Genomic DNA, 17,339 nt, shown 5'->3' with positions numbered 1-17,339 from the left:
CCAAAAAAAAAACTTAATTTTAATTAATTAATTATATGTATTAGGTTAAGATTTGAATACTTGTCGTTATTCTCGTTTAGAGAAGATTAGATAATTAAGAACCGAAATTAAAAAAAAAAAAAAAAAAAAAAAGGTTGGTACTCTGAACCATGGTATACACATGACATTATTAGCGTCATCTCTACGTTAATCCCGGGACTTATTGGGACTTATATCTATACTCTATACTAATATTATAAAGAGGTAAAATTTGTTTGATTGTTTGTTTGTTTGTTTGTTTGCTTGCAGCGAATAGGCTCCGGAACTACTGGTCCGATTTAAAAAATTCTTTCACCGATAGAAAGCTATATTATCGTGGAGTTAAATAGGCTATAATTTATTTTGAAAAAAATTAGGGATCCGTAAGAAAATTGCAATATTGTCGCATATAAAGTGAGTTGCTACCTCATCACACTGACAAACACGTTCCCATAGCATTTTAACTCAATTTTTGTGTTCACTGTGAAATTGTGAAAAAAAAAAAAAATTTTTATTCAATTTAAGTTGAACTGTAAAAATTTTGTGGATCGTGCATTTGAGGATAAATTCACCACTCTGTCCATAGTCCAAAATGCTTAGAGGACGACGTGCAAACATTGGCCGCAGACATCCAAGCCAGCAACAAGTATATTCACAAAACTTAAGCGAAGAAAGACAAATGAGCACATGGAGATCATTGGCATCATTCAATCGCTTGGCATTCCAATATGACCCCACTGCGAACTACAGTGATAATGAAAATTTAGATATTGGACCAATGGCGACTATATACCGATATTGCAGTGCGTTAAAGTTTAAAAGAGAAACGGCTGGATTGTTCTGCGCAAGTGGAAAAGTCAAACTCTTTCTATACTTCCATATATTTGAAAAATGTTGCAACATTGACTTTTATGTTGTTAAATTGTGTTGACCAGCGAAGCGGACACAGGACCTCTAGTTGTTTATAAATGCAAAATAAAACAAGAGAGAAAATGCTTTAGTCGGGTGGGCCGACTATAAGATACCTATTACTCAGATATGAAGCCAGACGTATGTATGGTGCTTGAATTGGCTACAGTGCCTGATTTTTCTTATGTGTAAACATTTGCTTTGGTGTGTGTATTGGCTTAGGTAAATTCGAAGGTAAAAAGTAAAGTAAAAGTAAGGTAAAAGTCGAATCCATATATATGTCGGAGGGTCGTTTGTAGAATCCATCACTTTAACTAAAATTCTCAGCAGCAAGTTCCGTTCGATTGACAGGCGCTTTCTGAACTGACTCCCAAGAGTCTACTTTCCAAATTTATACTTTCTACTACATTCTTATACATTGTTAGCCATCTCTTTCTAACATGTATGTCAGCCCTTAACGAACAGACCTCACTTGGCAGCAGTCTAAATCTGTCCTGCTCTGCAATGCTATCACTCAATTTCTAACTTCCTTTTTTAATTGTCCCTGCTTCACATTAAAGAAGGGCCCGCTTTACCTGTCCTGACCAAGAGAACAAAGTAGGCCCCGTTTCATTCGGTTCGACCTTAAAATCACAGTATTCTCAAATTTCAGTTCTCATTAGATTTCATTATCAACAAACATTTCATTACATTTTCTTTACATAAGTTTTGAGGCATTTAGACAAAATAAACCAATTGATTTCTTAATTACATTTCACAAGTTACATTTTCATTTTAATCATAATTTACAATTCAGACTTGACTAATTGCATAGCTTTATCAACTGGTGTATTTCCTTTAACACCCACATACTGACCCCCCGCCATAACAAGTCCTTCTGTTATGGTGCGGTCATCACTAACCCCCGCCATAACAATTCCTTCTGTTATGGTGCGGTTATCACTAACCCCCGCCATAACAATTCCTTCTGTTATGGTGCGGTTATTCTATCCCCTCTTGGGATTCCAAGGCATCCACCATGCCTTTCATATCATCATTCCCCACATGGGAATCAGAACCATCTGCACTAAAGTCGTCTAAATCTTTATCAACTTCATTATTTATTTGTCTATTTGGCAATGCCCTCAAAAACTCATGCGCATATTTATAAGTTCTTTTGCTAATTAAAGATTTTAAAGTGTACCGATCTCCATCTAATAGTTCAATTATTTCAAAAAGACCTTTAAACTTTGGTACTCCAAACAAACACACGACGGCTCTAACAGCCTTGATAGTATTTTCAGTGTCAATTTTTAAGGTGTGATAAAAATAAACAAATTTCGTAAACACATCTACCAAAACAATAACGTACTCCTTTAAGTCATTTTTTCCGACTCATCTTTCCTGTTATGTCAATATGTAGGGTGTGCCACGGAATTTCTATTTTAGGAATCGAATGTAATTCAGTCTGCATTTTTCCAACTGGTGGCTTAGCTAATTTACAGGTGATGCAATTTTCGACAAACCTACGAACGTACTTCGACATGTTTTCGAACCAGTAAAAACCATAAACTTTATCCAACGTTTTCTCCCAACCTAGATGCATAATAGATTCGTGGACGTGATTAATCACTGCCCATCTAAATGCCCTAGGGATTACAGGCAAACATTTAGTTTTGCTGTTTCTTTGTATTTTCCTATATAAAACTCCCTTTCGCAGTTCATAGGTTTTATCTAAGTTTTCCGGGAATTAGTTATTTTTAAGCTTAACTATTATTCTATATAAAATATAAAATATTCAACAACATGGGGCTTTTTATCTATTCTGTGTAGCAATACTGTTCAACATTTATATTGGAAAGAATTTGGATTGTGCTACAGATGAAGTCGTTACCTATGCCATTAAGTTTTACAATATTATTAAGTCTTTTTCCTTTAAATTTCTCTGCAACACTTTCCTTAACTAATGAGCACTCTACTCCGGAATCAAAGCAAAATGGAATGAGCTCACCGGATACATTCATTTTTCCCTTTGACGGGGCCACAGTGCAAAAGTCCACACGCTTTTCGTACATCTTCTTCTTCTTCTATATATGAGGTCGACTGTTGTACACCAAGCTAAGGCGTCTGCTCCGCCACCATCGGGATTAAATTTGGGTAAAGTGACATGCGTAGCCTTATCGTCCGCTGCCGAAGTCCTTGGTGTCTGCATAGATTTTATTAGCTCCATCAGGGTTCGGTTCTGGGCTTCCAACGCTGCCATATATTGTCCAGGAGTATTGTCTGTAGGCAAGGCGAATCCCACTTCTGATGTCGGAGGGTCGTTTGTATTATCCATCACTTTAACTAAAATTCTCAGCAGCAAGTTCCGTTCGATGGACAGGCGCTTTCTGAAGAGTCTACTTTCCAAATGTATACTTTCTACTACATTCTTATACATTGTTAGCCATCTCTTTCTAACATGTATGTCAGCGCTTAACGAACAGACCTCACTTGGCAGCAGTCTAAATCTGTCCTGCTCTGCCATGCTTTCACTCAATTTCTAACTTCCTTTTTAATTGTCCCTGCTTCACATTAAAGAAGGCCCCGCTTCACCTGTCCTGACCAAGAGAACAAAGTAGGCCCCGTTTCATTCGATCCGACATATACCATTTTAATGTTGTAACACAAAAGTGTCGAGTTTTTTTTGGGCGTAAAAGTGTCACTTTTATTTTAATCTTCAATCTGCAGGTATATTTCAACATTCTAGTTTAAATAGTTAACAAGATATCGACGTTTAAACTAAAAAGCGGACGCTCTGGTAAGCGTAAAATGGGGTGTGGAAAATTGTAAACTGCATTCGTGGCGAAAATACTTCGAGAACCCAAATCATTGAACAAAAATGCTATACGATCAACACAAATTTTCGGGGTTTGTAATATACTGTAATACTGTATATTTACTTATAGAATCTTTATGTTTAAACCCAATATAATCCTCTGCCACAAGCCGATGCGCGAAAGCACTGTTTGAAAATAATTTACCACGGTTAACCTTTTACTAAAACATATTATTGGTATTTCAATGTAAACCAATGTAAAAACCACACATTAAAAAATAATTACTTCCTTTTTTTCTGTGCGAATAGGCATCATTTGCATTTTTTTATGATTTTTTTTTTTATTATCTTATTTTTTCCCTTTCAAAATGGGCAGATTCTCACCTTGTGGGGTCGAAAAAAAAATTTCGAAATTGAAAAAATCAAAAAAGGGGCGGAATGGGGCGTTCTTCAGTGGCGGCATGTCGTCGGAAAGATGTCCCGCTTACGGAAATGATTCAGACAAAACGGTTTATGTGAAACACAAAAACCAAAAAGATTCTTAAGGTGTGCAGTAGAAAAAAATTGAAAACTGCAAAAGTTATTATTAGTTTTTGAAAAAAAATTAATTACCCCCCCTTAAACGACCGAATTTGGACTGTTTTGACGTATAAATAAACTTCAAATCTTTGTTTTTTTGAAGACGTTATTTTGAAAGTCGGTGAACATCAGAACTCAAAATCTACTGAACCGATCCTTTTCAAATTTTTAACACGAATTCTCAACATAAATACGCAGGTAATCAGGAAGAGCTTTTTTTAATTTTTAATTTTTTTCTATTTTTAAAAAATAAATTAACACCGATTTTTAAGCTAAAATCGCACTTTTTACTTTCAAGTGCTCCCAAAAATAGACAAAAAATAAATTAAAAAAAATCTCTTCCTGATTACCTCGGGAAATTTATTATCTTTACAACGCATATCACATTTTATTTTTAAGATGATCCGTTAAGGCCCTATGATGTTCACCGCAAAACAACTTTTTCTTTAGGCGCTTCGGAAGATTAACCGCCACAGGCTTATTTCTTAATATTTTTTAATAATTTTTTTTTCTAATACTCTTCAAAAGTTAAGCTCAATAAAATAAACTTACTCATTTTGCCGCAAAAAAAAAAATCAAACATGGCCCTTTTTTTGGCCTTTAAAACCTTATCCCCCCCTTAAAACGCTGTAACTTTGTTAGTTTGACTCTGATTGACTTAACATTTTTAAACAATATTCTTGATATATTGGTCTTTAAAAAAAAAAAAAAAAAATACAAATCAAAAAATTTTAACCGCTTCAAAAATGTGTCGAGTTTCACGTGGCCTTCTGCAGATGGTTTAAACGGTTTGTTGACTAACTCCCATCTCCTGGGCGTTGTCACGGGATGCCACATAAAGGTCCAAATCGATGTATTCCATGATTTATTCGGTATTCGTCGTCACAGGTCTTACTTGGAATCCCTTATGTGTGTAAAGCAAAGTGTGAAGATGAAGCCCGCCCCTTCACAATAGCTGAGTACAGGGCTCTCCAAGAAGAAAAATAAGAAAGGACGATGTATACCCTTGCAGTCATCAAATATGTCGAACAAAATACATAAAAGCTAAACAACATTGAAGCAACGACGATTTTTCTATTAATTTTCTTTATTTTCAACGATTGTTCATACTAGTATGACAGCTATATGATATAGTTGTTCGATTTTTATGAAATTGAAATCGAAATTCAAATGTCGTTAAAAAACACTTTATTCTAAAAATCGTGCTCGTCTGATGAAAAACCACGATGTTATTATTTTTATTCTCTTAAAGCTATAAAAATTTTTCGATCTTTTCTATGGCAGCTTTTTTGGTATATTATAGTTTTCCGGTTTTTATGATTTTTATTCTTGACTTAAAGATATTCTTAAAGTTAAGTTCGTATGATAAAGTTGGCATAAGAAGTTGGCAAAGCAGTGATCACGAACTTAATCTTCCTATCTGTTTCTATGCAAACAAGTCTCCTAGTTATCCTATATAGGGGACATTCTTTTACAAATCGTACGGACTCGAGAATTTTTTTTTTCATATCTCAGAATTGAATGAAAATTTTTTTTCAGCTTTTATGGAAGATTTTATTAGACACGTGTAAAAGGATTTTACTCTAAATTTATTTTTTCTATATATGAAATATATTATCTCCGCTTCCAGTAGTCACATAATAAAAATAATTTTTTTCAATAGGTATTAATGTTGCCTTTCAAGTTTTTTACTTGCAATTTTTTTATTTGTTCAGAAAAAAAATTATAAACAATTTAATGGTTTCAAAGCTGATCCCCTGATATAAATAAATCATCTTTGAAAATATTGCAAAAAAAACGACGACTTTCTTACCAACCCAATATTTATATATAAATTTTTCGATCCTTCCTATGGGAGCTATATGATAGAGTTATCCAATTTTGATAAAATTTAATTCGAAATTCGACAGTAGTTAAAAATCACCATCTGGAAGAAATCAAGTCGATATGATAAAATATTATAATTTTTGTTTTTTCAATCTCTCGTATTGGAGCTATCCGATATAGTCGCCGGATCCGGCCCATTCCGACTTATATACTGCGTGAAATAACTACACAAATTTTGGGAAAGTTTCAGCAAGATAGCTTCAAAACTGGGAGCCTGGTTTGCGTAGAAACGGACAGGAGAACAGATGGACAGACGTACAGACGTATTTCGATTCAGATCGTGATGCTGATCAAGAATATATGTACTTTATGGGGTCTCCTTCACTGCGTTGCAAACTTCTGGCCTAATTTATAATACCCTTTGCTCTGCAAAGGAATATAAAAGAGTACTTATTAGTTTAAAAACTTACCTGTAAGCTTCGGCCAGTACTGGATTTTGCTTAATTGCCAAGGTAGAAAATTGTGCTGACTTATCAAGTCTTCTGCACTGAAAATGAATAGATGACAGCAATAACAAGACACCAGTGTTTGTACTGTCCTGGCGCCATAATTGCATGCAATGCTTTTCTGCACTTTCATAGTCAACTGCTTGATATTCTCTATGAGCCAACTCTAGTAAACCTACAATAGAATAAATATCAACATCGCTTAAATATATAATGCTGAATTTAGTAAATTTAAATGATAGGGTAGTTAAACTCCTTGATAATGGCATTAACAACTTTTGTAGTTCATTGACACATTTCGCCTGTTCTCATAAGTTGTGTGAAATAAGAAATAAGACAATTTTAGCTTCGGAGTTTGGTTACAAAAATATATTATACCAGCTGCCCGTCCCAGCTTCGCCCGGGTTTTTTTTAACCTTTCCACCAGAAGAACACATACCTGGAGTTTCTTCTTTCCATTTTAGTGCTTCACAATATCTGCATTTTTTATCCATTCTCCCAATGATAACCAATCGGTGATTAACATAGTCGATCAAAGGCTCAAGTAGCGAATACAATGGCTCTGGTGGATGAGCCAAAACGTGCAATTTAATTTTGCCACCTGCACTGCATTAGCCGGGGGCTTCCAATCGAAACTTCAGTGCATTGCAATGCTGACATACGACAGACAATGAACCAATAACAACGCAGCTATGATCTTTGTAGGGTATTTCAGAATTGTATGGGAATGCAGCGCGATTCAAGTTTCATTTGCGGTTCGTCTTCCTCTATTATTTTGTCGGGCTTGAGGTGGGGTTTGTGCAGCGCGAAGCTGTGCTATTCGGGCACGTATCGATGCATTTATTTCTGCACGTTCCTCTTGCGTCCGACTTTTACGGAAGTTCTGACTATTTATTACATTGCGCGAACGCCGTCCAACCCTTAATCGTATAACAGCAGGCATTATTTTCAATTGTTTAAGGCAGGTTCTCACCTTGTAGGGCCGAAAAATGGACATTTTTTAAAGAATTGTTTTGAGAAAACGGTTTAAGATAAAAATCTGAAGTTTGTAACTTTATTTGAAAACATATTTATTTTGCGAAAAAAAATTTCAAAATCAAAAAAGCGGCGGGAGGGGGCGTTCCTCAGTTGCAACATTTCCGCAAAAAGGTGTCCCGCTTACGGAAGTGTTTCAGCCAAAACGGGTAATCGGAAACACAAAAACCAAAAAGATTCTTAAAGTGTACAGTACTGTGCATAAAATGAACCAGGATCAGAAAGAAAAAATGAAAATTGCAAAAGTTATTAGTTTTTGAAAAAAAATTTCGATTTTCGCGCTTTTTTTCTCACTAATTATTTTCTAAAATTAATACAGGCCCATGTAAGGGCCTGTAACTTTGTAATATTTCAAATTTGGATCTGAAATCGTTTGGGAACATTTTCGGAACATATATTGGGTTGGCAAGAAAGTAATGTCGTTTTTTTTAGTAATCGTTTTTAATCTAATTTATTTACGACTAATCGAGCACCAGGGTCACACTTTTTAGTATCGTTTTAAAGCTTATTGTCTTAGGTACTATCGACGAAAATTTGGTAATTATTCGATAACATTTGTGGAAGCTATAGCAAATTAAACATGGAGGACCAAAGTTAGCATTTTCGGCATAGTTTGCTCGCGAAAAATTGTGCGAAGTGTATGGTAAAGATGCCATGAGTGATCGCCAATGTCAGCGCTGGTTTGCCAAATTCAGGCTTGGAGATTTTGGAGTTGAAGACGCCCCACGTTCTGGTCGACCACCGGCCGTTTTTGACGAACAAATTCAGGCTTTGCTGGATGAAAACCGGCGTTATTCAACGCGGTAGATGTCAGAGAAGCTCAAAGTGTCGCATACAACGGTTGAAAACCATTTGAAGAAACTTGGCTACGTTAGTAAGCTCGATGTTTGGGTTCCGCATAACTTAAAAAAATTCACCTAACTAAGCGTATCAACATCTGCTATTCTCTGCTGCAACGGATTAAAAACGATCCTTTTTTGAAGCGGATCATTACTGGCGACGAAAAGTGGGTTGTTTATAATAATGTCCAACGAAAAAGATCAAGAAGCAAGAAAGATGAGCCAGCCCAAGCCACATCAAAGGCCGATATCCATCAGAGGAAAATTATGCTGTCTGTTTGGTGGAATTGGAAGGGTGTAGTGCACTTTGAGCTGCTGGGACGGAATGAAACCATCAATTCAGATGTGTACTGTCGCCAGCTATTCAATTTGGCGGAAAAAATTAAAGAAAAGGAGCCGGCACTAGCTAATCGCAAGGGTATAGTCTTTCACCATGACAACGCTAGGCCCCACACATCTTTGGTCACTCGGCAAAAATTAACGGAGCTGAATTGGGAAATGCTACCACATCCACCTTATAGTCCGGACTTAGCACCTTTAGATTACCATTTGTTTCGCTCTCTTCAAATCTCTTTGAATGGTAAAAACTTTGATTCAGATGAGGCTGTCGAAAACCACTTGTCTCGATTCTTTGCTGGAAAAGACCAAAAGTTCTTCGAGCGCGGAATTATGCAGCTGCCCGAAAGATGGTCATTAGTGGTCGAACAAAACGGCCAATACATAATTGATTAATTATAAGTCCTGATATAATCTTTATCATATCATCTTTGAAAGTATTGAAAAAAACGACATGACTTTCTTGCCAACCCAATATCTATACGATAAGCCAAAAAAAAAAAATCAATTTTTTTTTTGCCACAAGGTGAGAACCTGCGTTAAGCTCACTCGATTTTTTTGTTTAAATATTTTTTTACCGTCTTCATCGATACACAATATTAACGCAGCTATGATCTTTGTAGTGTGTTTTAGAATTTTACATAAAACATTGTGTACATCTGTTGAGCCGCTAGCGACTTTTCAAGAAGGCTTTCCCAAAATTTTCTTATGGTATAACCTTCTTCTGGCAGGTACAAACAAGCTGTTATGCGATTCCGCACATTTTTTGTCTCCATTTTTATATTAGGTTGTCAAAAAAGTCTTGCGGTATTTTCGCTAATTGGCGCTGAAAGCGCGTAGTTCTTGTTTTATTCGTCGCATCAGGTCATACTATACCTTTTTGGAAAGCTCATTTCACGCGCTAATTGATTGCTTGACTTTTCTTTTAAGTCGTTCGTTAGTTATAGCGTCGCAATCATGGAGCAAAATAAAAAGAAAATACGGCATATTTTACAGTACTACTACGATAAAGGCAAAAATGCATATCAAGCCGCCAATAAAATTTGTGCAGTTTATGGACCCGATACAGTTTCCATTTCCACCGCACAACGATGGTTTCAACGTTTTCGTTCTGGGGTAGAGGTGGTTGAAGATGCGCCACGCTCCGGAAGGCCTGTCGTCGAAAATTGCGAAGAAGCTTGGAGTCACTAATGGTGATGTATGGGTGCCACACGAATTGACGCGAAAAAACATCTTTGATCGTATCGACGCATGCGAATCGCTTCTTAATCGCAACAAAATCGAATTTTTGAAGAGTATGGTGATTGGCGATGAAAAGTGGGTCATTTACGATAACGTAAGGCGCAAACGGTCGTGGTCGAAAAGCGGTGAAGCGGCCCAGACGGTGGCCAAGCCTGGATTGACGGCCAGGAAGGTTCTTCTGTGTGTTTGGTGGGTTTGGCAGGGAATAATCCTCTCTGAGCTGCTCCCCTATGGCCAAACGCTCAATTCGGACCTGTACTGCCAACAACTGGACCGCTTGAAGACAGCACTCATGCAGAAGAGGCTATCTTTGATCAACAGAGGCCGAATTGTCTTCCACCAGGACAACGCCAGGCCACACACATCTTTAGTGACGCGCCAGAAGCTCCGGGAGCTCGGATGGGAGGTTCTTTTGCATCCACCGTATAGTCCGGATCTCGCACCAAGTGATTATCACCTGTTTCTGTCCATGGCGAACGCGCTTGGTAGTCTGAAGTTGGCCACAAGAGAGTACTGTGAAAATTGGCTCTCCGAGTTTTTTGCCAATAGGGAAGCGAGCTTCTATGAGAGGGGCATTATGAAGTTGGCATCTCGTTGGGGGGATGGGGGAGAGCATATAAGGCAAAGTGTCTGACTGCATTCAACTTGGTGAATGCCAGCATGATCCTTATCACTGATCTCCTCAAGCCGACGCACTACCTCCACGTGGTTCTCCCTGGATTGCCATTTAACCTCCGTTGCGTGGCAAACTAAAGCGCGCGACGAGAGTCCTAGCTCTTCAAACTAGGTTGTGGCGTAGGACTTGAAATCCACCCATAGAAAAACCAAAATTCAATGAAAGAAGCAGAAGAAGCCTCGGAACGGGACCGATTTAACGTTGACGACCATGGCAAACGAAAAAAGGACAATGATTTGAGAGTATGCACGTGGAATGTACGAACACTGTACAGACCAGGTGCTGCTCAACAACTAGCAGATACCCTCAAAAAATGTAGGGCCGATATCGCTGCTATCCAGGAAATGCGATGGATAGGGCAAGGTTGCATTAAGAAGAAGGACTGCGACATCTACTACAGCTGCCATCCAGAAAGGCATGAATTTGGCTGTGGCTTCGTTGTTGGCACCAGACTGCGGCGCCGAGTCTCTCACTTTCTGCCAATAAACGAGAGACTTGCAACGATCCGAATTACTGCCAAATTCTTCAACATCAGCCTGATATGCGCGCACGCTCCAACCAAAGAAAAAGACGATATAACCAAGGATACTTTCTATGCGGAGCTCGACCGAGCTTACGGCCGCTGCCCTTCTCATGACATTAAAATCCTCCTTGGGGACTTTAATGCCAAGGTTGGGCGAGAAGACATCTTTGGTGCCACCGTCGGGCGATTTAGTCTACATGAGACCACCTCGAGCAATGGTCTCAGATTAATAGGCTTTGCTGCAGCGCATAATATGGTAGTTCGTAGTACTGGGTTCCGTCATTTGGACATACATAAGGCGACGTGGCTCTCTCCCGATCGACTGACCAGAAATCAGATCGATCATGTTGTGATCGATGCAAGGCATGCATCTAGCGTACTCGACGTGCGATCCTGTCGGGGTCCCAACATCGACTCCGACCATTATCTTGTTGCAGCTAAGATTCGCACACGGTTATGTGTTGCGAAGGTTGCACGGAGGACTGCTGAAGGACTGCTGAGAAGGCTGGACATCGGAAAGCTGCAATCACAACAGATAAGGGATGCATTCTCCACTCAAGTCTGTGGCCTATTGAGCCGAACAACTCCAACACTTGAAGACATCAGCGATCAGTGGGCGCTCATATCCCACTCCCTGCGAACTTCCGCAGAAGAAGTCATTGGATTCCAGCGCCCCCCAACAAGGAATCCATGGTATGTCCAGGAGTGTCGGGACGCAACAGCTGCAAAAGACGCCGCCTACCGAAGAACACTGCAAGCTGGGGCTACACGGGCTGTTGTTGAGGTCTACAGGTTAAGGAGAAGGGATGAGAAACGCCTTTTCAGACGCAAGAAAAGAGAACATGAAAAGCGAGAGTGTGAAAGCATAGAGAGCAGCAGATGCCGAAATGAAGCTCGTAACTTCTATCAGAGGGTTAAGCGTCTGACCCAAGGTTGTAAGACTGGAGGAGTTGCATGCAAGGACAATGACGGAAACCTAGTCAAAGATACAGAGATTGTGCTGAAGCTATGGAGGGATCACTTCTCAAGCCTGTTAGCTGGCTCTGGCACGGGCTATGAAGATTATGATCCACAAACCCCAATCTATGGTACTGATATAGATGTACCGACCCCAAGCCATGTCGAAGTCAAGGATGCAATCCAACGACTCAAAAACAATAAATCTGCAGGTGCTGATGGCCTGCCGGCTGAATTGTTTAAGGCAGCTGGTGATATGTTGGTAGGGAGCATGCACCAACTAATCAGCAAGATATGGCGTACGGAGAGCATGCCCGAAGATTGGAACCTCAGCATGATCTGTCCTGTCCTGAAGAAGGGTGATGCCACATTGCGCACTAATTACCGCGGCATTAGTCTTCTTCCAGTCGCATACAAGGTCCTTTCGAGCGTACTGTGTGAAAACCTGAAACCCCATGCCGAAGCACTGATTGGACCTTATCAGTGCGGGTTCAGGCCTGGCAAATCCACTATTGACCAGATTTTCACCTTGCGCCAAATCCTGGAGAAGTCCTATGAGATCCAGATCGACACCCATCATCTATTCTTTGCAGGATGACATTGAGCAACACCATCAGCTCTGTCAAGGTAGGAAACGACCAATCCGAAACCTTTAGTACCAAGTGTGGTCTCAGACAAGGTGACTCGCTATCTTGCATGCTCTTCAATATTCTAATGGAGAGTATTGTAAGGAAGGCTGGTGTGCATTGGACGGGCACGATTCTGTCAAACAGGGGTGTCCAACTCCTTGGTTACGCTGATGATATTGATATCATTGGCCGAACCATGCGTGATGTTACAGCAGCCTTTGGGGCTATTGAAAAAGAGTCGGCTAAAGTAGGACTAGCAGTGAACATGCAAGCAGAGAATCGCGGCGTCTTGATTCTCAGCTGATTGCAGACAGCTATAGATTTGAGTCCGTCAAGGAATTCATCTACCTTGGCACTGCTATAACTAGCACAAACGATGCCAGCCTAGAGATTAAGCGGAGAGTCACACTTGCCAACAGGTGTTACTTTGGGCTCAGTAGGCATTTCAACAGTAGAGCTCTCTCTCGACAGGCAAAAATAACACTCTACAAGACGCTCATTCTTCCAGTACTCTTATATGGTGCGGAGTGCTGGACAGTGGTGCAATCCGATGCAGCCGCTCTTGGAGTGTTTTTTTTTTTTTTTTTTAGACTTTGCTTGTTTATTTTGAATCTTCTCTTACGAGACTAACAAAATGTGTTAAAATCTTAAAGTACTACATTATTCTAACAATTTGTTAAACTGTATTTATGTTAGACTGTCCTAATAATTATCGCTGGATGGGAAGGTCGTTACGACGAAGGCGGGAGCGGCTACATACCAACGTCAATGCTCTAGCGAGGTGGTTTGGATGAGTTGACAGCTTTGTGTAGTAATTTTGCATGTGCTGCGCTATTACATCTCGGACGGGGAGTACATTCAAGTCTCTCTGAATATTTACACTCCGAACGTACCACGGTGCCCCAGTGATAATTCTTAGGATCTTTGCTTGGGCTCTCTGCACGATTTCTACGTTGCTGTTGCTGGCGCTGCCCCACAACTGGGAGCCATAAGTCCAGATTGGTTTCAAAACTGTATTGTAGATAAGGACCTTGTAGTCCAGACTGAGTGGGGAGCGGGAGTTGATCAGCCAATGCAAACTATTTGCCTTCAGCCTTAGATGAGTTCGTTTAGCTTCAATATGCGTGCGCCAGGTAAGCCGTCTGTCGAGATGTACGCCAAGATATGTTACATCATCTGACTGGGGGAGCACGATGTTGTTTAGTGTAAGGTTTGGGCAGTTTCGTCTATTTAAGGTAAATGTTACTTGTTTGCATTTTTGCTCATTTACTTTTATTCGCCAGTCTGAGAGCCATTTCTCCACTACTTCTAGATGTGCCGCAAGTTGCGCTGAGGCTTGTTGTGGACATCTAGATCGGCTGAGGATCGCGGTGTCGTCGGCAAACGTGGACATAGTCAGTTGACTGCTCGTAGGAATATCAGAAGTGTAGAGTAGGTATAAAGTTGGCCCGAGAACGCTCCCTTGAGGAACTCCTGCTTCGATGTTACGTTCAGCTGATATGGAAGTATTGCATCTCACCACAAATATTCTGTTGTAAAGATATGACTTCAAGAGTTTGTGCGTGTTATTAGGGAGCATTATTTTGATTTTATGCATTAGGCCGTCAAGCCATACTCTGTCGAATGCTTGGGAGACGTCCAAAAATACCGCAGTGCAGTATTCCCTATTTTCAAATGCACTTCGAATTTCTGAAGTTATGCGGTTCACCTGTTCGATAGTTCCATGTTTTTCGCGAAAGCCGAATTGATGTGCTGGGATAATATTATGTCTTCTGAAGTATGGTATGATACGGGTCAGAAGGCATTTTTCAAAGAGTTTTGATAGACAGGAAAGTAAACTAATCGGTCTGTATGAGGAGGCGAGGGTGTGGTCTTTTCCTGGTTTTGGTATCATTATGATGATTGACTTTTTCCACCTCTTTGGGAAGCAGCCCAGTCTTGTCATCGCGTTGAACAGCTGGCATATGGTACCAACGGCGCATAGTGGGAGTTCTATAAGCATTTTTGGAGTTATTAGATCGCAGCCTGGAGATTTTCTCGGTTGTAGCTGCTCTTTTATAATTTTTATGACTTCGCATGGTCGAAATACAATTGGTTCGGCAATAGGAAGGTCGTCTTCAGTTTGCGATCTTATATTACGCACGTTTGTTACTGGATTTGGCTGGAACACATTTTCAAGGTGGGCAGCGAATGTGTCGGCTCTGTCTTTGTCGCTTCTGGCCCAGCAGCCTGCAGGAGTCCTTATTGGCGTAACCGTTACTGTTGGAGGGCTCAGTGTTGAGTGGGCTTTCCATAGTGGGAATTTTGAGCTGAATGGAGATAGTTGTTCTATATAGCGATGTTGGGACCTGTCTTCTTCTTGTCGTAGTGCCTTGGTGAGTCTGCGTGAAGCTTCTTTTAACTGTTGCTTTGCAGATGGCGATCGAAGAGATTGCCATACACGTCGGGAACGACGCTTTGCTAGGACTAGCTGCTCTATTTCTGCGTTTGTATGCTTTATGTTATGTGTTGTGTTTTGCCTTGGTGGTGTTGCGATTCGTGCCGCTGAGGCCAAAACTGACTCTAGCATGCATACGGTTCTGTTGATGTCGTCCTCGCCGGTTAGCTGTGGTGTAAGTTCGATGTGCGAACTTACGTATTTTTTGAATTTGAGCCAGTCTGTGCTTCTAGAAGTTAGCATGACGGGGCTGTCATTACTAACTGGCTGTTGGTTTAGGATAAAAAGTACAGGCGAGTGATCTGATGATAGATCCGAGAGAGAACTGGCGCTAATTAGATTTCGTGGGATGTTTTTTGTAACTGCGAAGTCTATCAAGTCTGGCAGTTTTCTGGGGTCGCTAGGCCAGTGTGTAGGTGATCCAGGGGAAACGCAGTCAAGTTTGTTGCTAGGATTTATAATTGCATAATACAGTTGTCTACCTTTCGGCGTCACGAGGCGAGATCCCCAGTGCGTATGCTTGGCGTTGTAGTCTCCTGCTGCTATGAAGTATTTGCCTAGTGAGTTGAAGTAGTCAGTAAACTGGGCTTCGGATATCATGAATCGAGGAGGACAGTATACCGCTGCTAGAGCTAGATTGTGACAACCCAACTGTATATTGATAGATGTGGCTTGCAGGTAGTTAGTAGCAAACGTGTTGTGAAAGTGGTGCTTGATGCGGTTTTTAATCAGGACTGCAGTGCCTCCGTGGGCCTTTCCATCAGGATGATTGGTGTTGTAAAACATATACCCTCGGATTTGGAAATTATATTTGTTGGTAAGGTGGGTTTCTGCAAGTAACATTACGTCGATTTCATTGTCGTTCATAAATTGTGCTAGCTCAAGTTTGTGCCGTGAAACACCGTTGGCATTCCACAGTGCAATGCGCAGGGGAGCCATTGATTATTTTGATAAAGTGTTTTGGAGCATCTGAATCAAAATATTCTGATTTGTCAACATACTTTGCATGGTCGTCCGCATAAATGAAATGAATTCATCCATACTTTGTTGCAAACTGAGCATCATCGTTTCCATTCTATTTTCTGTGTGCTCTGCTAGTTGGTGAGAGACTGTAGGTGGTGGTTGGACATTGTAAGCGGGGCTCGCATGACCCGATTTTAAAACGCTTGCAAAACTTACGTTTTTATTTGTAGTGGAACTGCCGAGTGATGATCGGGCTGCTGACGAAAAGAAGACTTCAGGTGTGAGTTTAGAGGGTATCAATGGTGTGTGGTGAGATCGTGCTGTTGAGACTCTTTGGTTTATCCGACTTTTTAACTCCTTGTATACTGGACAGCCTCTGTAGTTTGCTGTGTGGTCTCCTCCGCAGTTACTACACTTTTTGCTATTTGGCTCATTTTTTAATTCACACTTAGCTGAGGTATGCAGCCCTCCGCAGGCGACGCATACAGAGCGGAGTGTGCAGTAAGATTTGGTGTGTCCGTATTCCTGGCAATTTGCGCACTGGACTGGGCCATTGCGTTTATGCGGCTCTTCAACCGTGATTCTGCGATGCATTAGAAACTGGAGATTGTAGATGGGATGGACTTCATTTTTCTTAAGCGCCTTAGAGTCAGGTGCAAGTTCCACTTTAAAGAGAGGTTGCGGTTGTTTATTTCGGTTACGTATGTTTATAACTGTTTTTACGTTAAAACCTTTGTCTTTTAGTGCCTGCTCGACTTCAGCAGTGCTTACGTCTGGTTCTATTCCTTTTATAACAACTTGTTGACCTTTACTACTTTTTAGCTGGTAGGTGTAGTAGTTCTTTTTCTTGGCATCTAGGAGCTCCGTCAGTTTTTTAAAGCTTTCTTCGCTTTTGACTTGGACCTTTGTTTCATGTATTTCTCCTTTAGTCAAGGGGATTACGTGGAAGCTATCTTTACCAATCAGATCGATTATTATATTAACGAGGTTGTTGGAGTTTTTCTCTCGAATGTAAAGCGGAGGCGGCCTCGGTTTCTTTTTGTCCGTATCCAAAAGTGTAGAAGCG

At 40.3% G+C, this 17,339-nt stretch overlaps 1 protein-coding gene across 3 annotated transcripts in view; it reads right to left on the bottom strand.

The window, feature by feature from the left end:
• Window positions 1–17,339, bottom strand: part of LOC108101961 (UDP-N-acetylglucosamine--peptide N-acetylglucosaminyltransferase 110 kDa subunit) — a 68,696-nt gene that overhangs the window by 47,147 nt on the left and 4,210 nt on the right. For 2 of the 3 annotated variants that reach the window (XM_043208436.1, XM_043208434.1), the window contains one exon: window positions 6,601–6,811. In XM_043208436.1, the coding sequence (XP_043064371.1) occupies window positions 6,601–6,811 (211 nt within the window). Of the gene's footprint in view, window positions 1–5,027; window positions 5,273–6,600; window positions 6,812–17,339 lie in introns of those variants that run through there. The other variant, XM_043208437.1, reaches the window with a different exon arrangement.

Source organism: Drosophila ficusphila, unplaced genomic scaffold, assembly GCF_018152265.1.
Source record: "Drosophila ficusphila isolate 14025-0441.05 unplaced genomic scaffold, ASM1815226v1 contig_47, whole genome shotgun sequence".
In the NCBI taxonomy this organism is placed as follows: domain Eukaryota; kingdom Metazoa; phylum Arthropoda; class Insecta; order Diptera; family Drosophilidae; genus Drosophila; species Drosophila ficusphila.
Note: the sequence above shows the minus strand (reverse complement) of the source record. Positions and strands in the feature narration are given on the sequence as shown.